Genomic DNA, 9,412 nt, shown 5'->3' with positions numbered 1-9,412 from the left:
TAATTTTGTGGATATCTACAAATTTTATCACAAGAAAGGAACCTATTGAAATAGCTTTATAAGAAAAAACTTATAACAGTATACAGGTGGAACCGTCAGCAAGAACCTCCTTTTACGGGAACAGCATATAGTTCCCGTAAACAGATAAAATAGTTCAAGCCCATACCTGAAGAAATTACTCAAGATACCTCAACAGTTTAGACGTAGGATTTTTTTTCATTTCGCGATATCCATACCTGTAAGTCGTGTGACGCAGTCACGCATATATACAAACAATATATAACTAATACAACTTGGAACTTTAATTTTAAATTTAATACCTACGACTCGATTTCGGAATGAGGCGTGTGCGGCGGTGGCGGTGTCCCTGCGGATAGGTTAATGTGTGCATGACCGTCTTTAACAAATTGCGTTTTATTTTACAACGTATTATTTTATTATTTATTATGATAAAAAATATATATATAATATTTTCACTTTAGGGAAAAAAAAATACTTTATCTTGAACAATAATATTTAAATGGCTGAATAACTTAACACCTTTGCTTTTTAAAAAACAACGAATATGTGATTGTCAATTGTCATTTCATTTGCAGCTAGCTTCACACAATTACTCGATATAATTCAGAACTGTGATTCAGAAACATGGCTACCGTAAAGTTCGCCGTTATTGATGCAAATGATTTTCTGTCAAAAAAACAAACTTCTGACCCCGAATTAGCTACAGATTGGGCCAAATTAGAGGAGTTTTATAATAAGAAGTAAGTTTTATTCATTTATTATATACTTCTATATACTAAAGCTAAAGAATTTGTGTCGTTGGACGCGCTAATCTCAAGGAGGTGGTAAGTTAAATAAAATACTTTTGCCTATTCAGTTCATTTATCGGGAAAGACTTATATTACATTTCGTATGTAACAATGTAACTTACTAGAGGTACCTGCTATCAGAGCCACCTCTGCACTTAGTATGTATCCTATGTCATATACAACATAGTTATTTCCATTTGATTCTTTCTTATTATATAAATTTAATGTAATGGCAATTACTTTTCAGGTTATGGCATCAGCTTACGTTGAAACTGATGGATTTCGTGAAACACCCCTCCTTACAGACTGGCGACAATCTAATACAGCTTTACAGCAACTTTATTACAATATTTGAGAACAAGTAAGCATGCTGTAAACGGGACGGTTGTGGGTGCGTTTATCATTACGCAGAAGGAATTACTATTTTCATTTCCTTGCTTCAATATCGAGACAAAGCGTGCCATGAGTTCTGCCACAATAACATGCAATATCTATTGGAGGGAAAGGGAATAGGGAATGAAATGTCTTAAATCCCTTCCATCTGCCCCCATGCTATATGAGGGATTAAGTGTGAAATGAAAAGCATATAGGAAAACAAAAGAAAAATTAGATTTTGCAAGTCATTTCTTGTGTCTTTTAGTTTAGATTTTTTATTGATGACTAATGGTGTAGAGTTCTGCCACTCAGCATGCAATGCCTCCTGAATTCAACAGCAAGTGGGGAACAGTTTTCAAATCACTTTTCGTGATCACTTACACAAATGTCAAACTCAGCTTACACCTTCTGTACTGTACATAGTAAGGTATATTTATAATCTAATTTTTATGAGCTAGATGAGTTTTTATTCCTTTCTCCTCTAAACCTCCTTTTATATGTAAGGACTGTTAATAACTTTGTACCTTTTTTCAGAATAAATCCCTTGTCCTTAGTGGAAATAGTTGCCCACATCGTGCAACAGTACACCGACAAGAAGGAAGCTATCACATTCCTAGAAAAAGTTGAGACTAAAGTTAAGATGAATGATGAAGCATTAGCTCTGTGTAAAGTAAGTAGATTTTTAGAATTTTAGTTTTAAACATTGATTTGCTTTTTTTGTTTTAGCTTCACTCTTTATCCTATTTACTTATTTATATATAGTTGTGTATTTTTAAGCTGTAGACTACAGACAGAAAGATTTGGTACAAACAATTTATTCATATCATTATTTTAAATTACATTTTAAAATTTTAAATAATTACTCTAAACTTAAGGCTAAATGATGCCTAAACCATTTTCTTTTTACATGTATTAATAAAAAAAATATTAAAATTTTTGACAGTTTGAAGATTATCAGCTGTTTTCTAGTTAGTTTTTTTATGTGGGAGGCTCTTTGTGTCAGGGGGTATTTTAATATCAATCCCTTTTTTTTGTAGGTTCTGCAAGGTCAGATCTATCTGGAACACCTTGAAGATCTGGACTCCACAGAGAAGATTATAGAACAGCTGGAAAACACGCTGGAAGATGCTGATGGAGTGACCCCAGTGCATGGCAGGTTTTATAAGCTTGCTTCTGAGTATTATAGGTTAGTTTATTTTTATGTATTTAATTTTTTTTCTTGTTGATAGTAACTGTACAATATTTTTAAAATTTAATTAAAATTTATTTCATAGTGTTATATGTCATAAGATTCTTTATGTGAAAACATTAAAAATATTTTTAAAAACACTTGTGCCCTTTGTTAACTTCACAATTGCTGGAACCTATTGGATTTTATATGAGTTTAAATATTTTACTTTTATTTAGAGGCCAGTCATGGTGCAGGGTCACAAGCGTGCGACTGTGAATACGGCTGGTGGTGGGTTTGATCCCACTCAACAAAATGAGATACAATCGTTTTATAATATTAAAATTCCTTTTTCATTATCTATATATATAAAAGGACTTGTCCTCACTGACTGAGGTAAGACGCACGCACAGCCGTAACCGCAGATGCTACCATCTTCAAACGTGACATTTGGACAGATGCTTACTTTCGTAATCTGGACATCCACTAAGACGGGATTTTAAAAAATTTTAACCCTAAAGGGGTGAAATAAGAGTTGAAAGTTTGTATGGGAAAAAAAAAATAGGCACCGATTTTTATAAAATTTAATATTCAGACTCTTAAAGATATTTAATTGAACACGAGTTTCATGGTTTTCTAGAATTCACCCCCTAAGGGTGCAAATAAGGGGTTGAAAGTTTGTATGGAAAAATTATTAAATCGCCACCCATTTTTATAAAATTTGAAATTTAGACTCTTAAAAATATTTTATTGAACACATGTTTCATGGTTTATTAAAATTCACCTCCAAATAAGCAAACGAAGCTGCGCGCGTCCGCTAGGTACATATATATTTTTTCCCAATAGGTGGCGCAGATGACTTGACTTTACGACTTTTTCTTATTTTTTATAATTTTCTTCCCGAGCGTGAGTGAACAAATAGTAAAAGTTCAGAAAACCTAACTTCAAGGCGGCTACGATTCTTCAACCATACTGTGCGTATATTAACTTAAATACTTTTTGGGATTTCCAGGGTCCGAGGTCCCCTCTCTCGCTACTACCGCGCGGCGCTTCGTCACGTGGGCTGTATGTCCGGGGGTGCCGCATTGCCGCCCGCAGCCCGACGGGACGAAGCCCTACGCCTGGCCTTGGCTGGTGTGCTGGCGCCTAGTGTTTACGATTTGGGGGAGCTGGTGAGTAAAACGGTTGGACGATAGGGGTAAAATTTCAGAGTAATAGAAAAGAATTTGAACGACATAGGGAAAAACATGGGAAAAGACGTGATCCGGTGTTGAGTCGAAGTGCTGACGCCGAGTGTGTGTGATTTGAGGAAATTTGGCTGGTAAAAAGTTTATGGGTAAAGATTGGAGAAAAGACACGATACCGCTTTTAAGGTGGCACCCACTGTATAGAATTTGAGGAAATTTGTGACTGAACGTGAAGTAGGTAGGAAAGTTAGTGGCAAGAGGGGAGAAATTGAAGGATAGTCTAGAGAATCAGAAGGAGACAGGAAAGACAAATTGAATGTGAAATTAAATCGAGCCAAATGATAATATAAAGATTTAGGTGAATTGGTGGATGGTATGAGAAAATGGGGGGGAGGGGTAAAAATAGTGATAGTGAAGGTGAATTGGAAGGATATAATGGGAAATATGAGGTAAGGCACAACATTGGCGTTAGGTGGAGTGCTGGCATCTCATGTTCAGAATTCGGATGAAGTGATGATGTGTGAACGGTATAGCAGGAAGTTGAGTGGAGAAAAAATAAGGAAAAAGACGCGACGTTGAGTCGGAGTAGGAGTGAAAAAAAAATAGGAATATAAGGAAAATACAAATATATAAGGAGAAGAAAGGGGAGCGAACTAACGTTTTAAAATTCATTCTAATACAATCTTTGAATATATTATTGTGATAGATAGTTATCTTGTTCTTACCTGTTTCACTATTTTATAAGTATTTCAGATTAAAGAAATTGATTGCAGTATGAAGTACAGTGTTAATTTGACAACACTATTCAATAGTTACAAATTCAAGTCTGTTTCAATTTTATATACAGTTACTTATTTTCCCTATATACTATAATAAATATTTAAATATCGTTAAAATATGCAATTTTTTACAATATTTCAGCTAGCCCATCCTATACTGGAGTCTTTAGAAGGTACACCGGATGCTTGGGCTAAAGATTTAGTCCAGGCGGTCGCTGCGGGCGATGTACAGGCATTTGAGAAGATACGGTAAGGTACATTATTATAGGTTGAGGCAAAAGTATTTTTGTATTTTGAATGTATGATTAGTAATCAAACCTCTTTGCCTGTACTGAATGTAACTCTGGCACAGGAGTAGCGCAAATATGGATCAAGCATTTCAATTCTGGAAATTTTAGTGTAAAAGATGAGGTTCGCTCTGGACGCCCTGTCACAGATAAATTCAGTCCTTTCTTTGAGAAAATGGAACAAGATCGACATATTAGTAGCCATGACAATGCTGAAGCACTGATGTTGATCATAAAACAGTTTTACGTCATTTACGAAAGTCTGGGTACAAGAAAAAACTTGACTTTTGGATACCTCATGATCTCACTGAGAGAAACGTAATGCAACGTGTTTCCATTTGCGATTCTTTGTTACAGTTGTAACAGTTGTTTACGGGTGATGAAAAATGGGTGACATACGATAAGAATGTGCAAAGAAGATCATGGTTGAAGCATGGACAAGCCCCATAGACCGTAGCAAAGCCCGGTCTGACTCAAACAAACTGATGCTATTGCCTAACTATTAATATATGCCACTCTCCTAGTGGCTCCTAGCGTTTCGGTCATTGATGAACTCTTTGGGAAACATAAAGCTAACCTCAAAAGAACACTGTGAACACTACCTGTCAGATTTTTTTAATCAAAAATCTCAAAATTTGTACTGGAATGGGATAATGGTACTACTCATAAGATGGCAACAAGTCATCGATCAAAACGACACATACATATTATAAATAAACTAGCAGACGCGCGCAGCTTCGCTTGCTTATTTAGGGGTGACTTCTAATAAACCATGAAACACATGTTCAATGAAATATTTTCAAGAGTCTAAATTTCAAATTTTAAACCCCCATTTCACCCCTTTAGGGATAAAATTTTGTAAAATACCTTCTTAGTAGAGTCCAGATTACGAAAGTAAACATCTGTCTAAATTTCACATTTCTACCATCAGCGGGTACGGCTGTGCGTGCGTTTTACCTCAGTCAGTGACAAGTCCTTTTTTATATACGAGGTGTGTTCAAAAAGTAAGGTGACTTTGTATTTTTAAGAAAAAATATTTATTTATTTATCAATATTTATGTTGTCCCCTTCAAAGTAATCCCCCTCAGATACAATACACTTATGCCAACGGTTTTTCCAATCGTCAAAGCACTTCTCATAAGCACTTTTCGGTATAGCCTTGAGCTCTTCCAGCGATGCAGTCTTTATCTCTTCAATCGTTGCAAATCTCCGTCCTTTCATAGGTCTCTTTAGTTTTGGGAACAAGAAAAAGTCACATGGGGCCAAATCCGGTGAATATGGTGGCTGAGGCATGATTGTGGTGTTGTTTTTGGCCAAAAAATCTCTCACCAGCAAAGATGAGTGAGCAGGGGCATTTTAGCAATTTCGGAACAAACTTCGCTGACACACGTCTCATGCCCAAAACGTTAGAAAAAATTTCATGGCACGAGCCAAGCGATATACCAACATCCTCAGCAACTTCTCTGATAGTGATTCGACGATTTTCCAGAACAATTTTCTTCACTGCTTGAACGTTTTCATCAGTTGTTGACGTGCTTGGGCGTCCAGAGCGAGGCTCGTCATTGGCATCTTCCCGGCCATCTTGGAAGAGTTTGTACTACTTGTAAACATTTTTTTTACTCAGAACAGTTTCACCGTATGCCACTGTCAACATTTTAAGTGTTTCGGAGCACTTTATTTTATTTTTTACACAAAATTTGATGCAAATCCTTTGATCCATATTTTTCGATAGCAAGAAATCGCCGAGCACGCAAAACACTTATAACCTTTACGCCTCTCCCAACCAAACAAAAAATGCTATACACTTGAAACTTGGTACAGATGTTCGGGAAGAGTGTACCAACATAACAAAATAAAAAAATCGATAATCGAAAGTACGTTGCCCGCCAAATTTGAAAAGTCACCTTACTTTTTGAACACACCTCGTATATATAAATTGTATGAACAACATGAAAATATTTTTGCCTTGATCTTATATATGTAGTTGTTTTATTTCCACGAGTGGGAATCGAACCCACAACCTGTTGCGTTTACAGTCCCACACTTCGGCCCCTGCTCATAAATTGGATAGTTTTTAGGAGAAGACTGTCTCAACACCAGTTAAATCTAAATGCGGGATTACAGCGTGAAGCAATAAAAAGTAACTAAATAAAAATATATTTTTTGTAATATTTTATTATATTATGTTTGTCTGTTTCCCATATTTCAGTGCACAATCTCCTCACCAAGAGCTGCATCGTGCGGACAGACAGCTCCGACAGAAAATTGCTATATTGTGTTTAATGGAGGTAATTATTTAAAAGTGAAAATATTTAGAATATCAGGCCAGTTCTGGGGCAGTGGTTGTTTTCGATTCCCACTCGAGGAAAGACAAAGCGTGGCGTTAAGTTCCGCCACTCATTCATGGTACAGCACAAGCGTGAGACTAAACGCTGTATTATATGTAGGCTGTGGGTTTGATTGCCACCCAAGGAAATAATTAATTCGTTTAGAAATAAGCCCACCTTTGGTAACTAAACTTTTAATTTTGTGTTTCTTACATGTTTTTATGTGCAATAAAGAATATATATATAAAAAGCAAAAGCGCAACGTTGAGTTCCGCCACTCTACACATAATGCCTCCAGATTTCGGCAGAAAGTGGTTTTTAAAACTTCTGAAATATGACGAGTGAGATTTTATGTGAATCAATTGCCTTCCATATATTTTTTCAAATCTACAGATGGCGTTTAACCGCGCATCGACAGCGCGCACACTGTCGTTCGCGGAGATAGCGGCGGCCGCACGGGTGCCCCTCGCCGACGTCGAGCTGCTGGTCATGAAGGCGTTAGCTGAGAACCTCATCAGAGGACACATCGACCAGGTACTTATATAATGAGAATGGACGCTTCACGCGCATATCGCGGGTTAGACGGAGTGAGTCTAGCGTTAATACACTCTGCTCTCCACTTTTAGCTGGAATTACAGCCGCATTCCCCTCGTACTAAACACATTTCTTGTTGAGCTTCTGGCGCACATGTATCCTGTACATACCCCCCGGCTGGCCTAAGTCATCATCATCATTTTGACCTGTGTCCTGCCAGAGGTCTGCAGTGGATGAGAACTGGCGGAATGTATATATGGCTTAGTGATCAATTTGATAGGTTTTCTAAAATAACTATTCTATTCTATTGCAACGTGTCGTAATACATTCGAAAAACTAATACAATCACTGTTTAAATAATGTTGTCTTTGACATACCTACGTTCGCATGTGTCGCAGGTGTCTGGCGCGGTGCAAGTGCGCTGGGTGAGAGCGCGCGCGCTCGGACGCGCCGGCGCGGGCGCCCTGGCGCGCCGCCTCGACTGCTGGCGCTCCGCGGCGCACCGCGCACAGGGCCTGCTCAGCGAGCGAGCGCCCGACCTACTCACGCTTTAGTATGTACCAACTATTATACCATTGTTATATTATAACCAAAATATACAAAATGCTTACATAAATCGTAGCCTATGTGTTTCTAATTTATAAGCTGTTTTAGTTAAGTTTCATTTATATCAACATGCAATGCCTCCAAAATTCGGCAGAAAGTGGGGAACAGAGTGTCAACACTAGGTTTCCATCTGCTTCTACCCTGCTATATACAGCGTGAAGCTGATAAAAATTTTTAATTTATCAAAATTACTTTTTGTTGCAGGTAATGCCGCAGAGAATCTTATCTTATTTTTTTTTTGATTTCTATAATTAAATATTTAAACATAGTTGATTATCTTTTCATTCAATTTCCGCTATTTTATAAGTTATAAATTATATACTTGTTATATAACCTTTAGAATAAATTTAATATATCACATGTGACCTTAATGTTGGCCATATTCGTAACCGTATACCATGAACACGAAACATGTAATCTGGATCATGGATGTGTAATCTCGTGTAAGCCTGTGTTAGTGTGTGGGGACTTTAATGTTAATATTTTGGAAAGTTTAAGTCCCACCATTAATTTATTAAGTCTTTTTAAGTCACACAATTTACTTAATTTATTTATGGAGCCAACCAGAATAACTCCTACGACTAGTACTTGTATAGATAACATATTTACTGACATTATTCCATGCTACAAAAGCATTGTTAATAAATTGGATTCTGACCACTCTGGTCAGCTACTAGAATTCTATAGTAAGAAAAAACAGGTGGCTAAGAAAACAATTGCTTTTGTACCTGTCACAGTTAGTCGTTTGGAACGTATGAGAGTTAGTTTACTAACTAATTTACTAGTTTTAGATAAAACTTTACGTCCCAACTCAAAGTCAAAGTCAAAGTCAAAATTAATTTATTCCATAAAAATGTTTAACATTTACTTGGACATCTCATAAAAGTAGAAAAAAATTCAAAACAAAATAACCAAAAAAAAATATGCAATTTTGACTTGAAAAAGCCCGTTCAAATGGTTGAGCTCATGAGAAAATACAGGCAAAGAAACTCATGGCCACTCTTTTTAAATGCCAACATTTGTTATAAATTACAATTAACAATTTTAACTTAGAAATAGAGCAACTCATTTCCAAACATCTTTATCGCGAACATAATCTTTAACAGAGTAATATGCTTTTTGGCAGAGCCTGTGCTTTACCACTTTTTTAAATTTGTTCAGTGATAAATTAACCACGTCGTTTGGAAGTTTGTTATAAAAGTGTATACTTTGGCCTACGAATGAGTGAGACACTTTATGGAGCCTAGAGAAGGGCACAGCAAGCTTATTTTTATTTCTTAAATTATATTGATGGAGGTCACTGTTTTTATTCAATTTATTAATATTTTTATGCACATATA

The 9,412-nt window shown here is 36.4% G+C and overlaps 1 protein-coding gene across 2 annotated transcripts; it reads left to right on the top strand.

The window, feature by feature from the left end:
• Positions 1-589: 589 nt before the first annotated feature.
• On the top strand, positions 590-8,340 carry Rpn9 (regulatory particle non-ATPase 9). 2 transcript variants are annotated; one of them, XM_085204766.1, is made up of 10 exons: positions 590-761; positions 1,057-1,170; positions 1,719-1,854; positions 2,222-2,370; positions 3,365-3,524; positions 4,461-4,567; positions 6,815-6,893; positions 7,326-7,466; positions 7,865-8,019; positions 8,277-8,340. In XM_085204766.1, coding segments are annotated over exons 1-10 (1,158 nt in total). In that variant the 5' UTR covers positions 590-645; the 3' UTR covers positions 8,278-8,340. The 2 variants fall into 2 exon arrangements, with proteins under 2 accessions (XP_085060892.1, XP_085060893.1); XM_085204767.1 differs by lacking the exon at positions 8,277-8,340 and having other exon boundaries at positions 7,865-8,020.
• The last annotated feature ends 1,072 nt before the right edge of the window (positions 8,341-9,412 follow it).

This window comes from Heliconius melpomene, chromosome 20 (assembly GCF_056956725.1).
Source record: "Heliconius melpomene rosina isolate 202511_hmr_F chromosome 20, ASM5695672v1, whole genome shotgun sequence".
NCBI classification, from domain to species: domain Eukaryota; kingdom Metazoa; phylum Arthropoda; class Insecta; order Lepidoptera; family Nymphalidae; genus Heliconius; species Heliconius melpomene.
This window is presented reverse-complemented; position numbering and strand designations above follow the sequence as displayed.

Coding starts and splice junctions, on each gene's coding strand:
- Rpn9 (XM_085204766.1), top strand. CDS start 646: ATGGCTACCGTAAAGTTCGCCGTTATTGATGCAAATGATTTTCTGTCA. Junction 4,568..6,814: donor CAGGCATTTGAGAAGATACG/GTAAGGTACATT, acceptor CCCATATTTCAG/TGCACAATCTCCTCACCAAG. Junction 6,894..7,325: donor CTATATTGTGTTTAATGGAG/GTAATTATTTAA, acceptor TCAAATCTACAG/ATGGCGTTTAACCGCGCATC.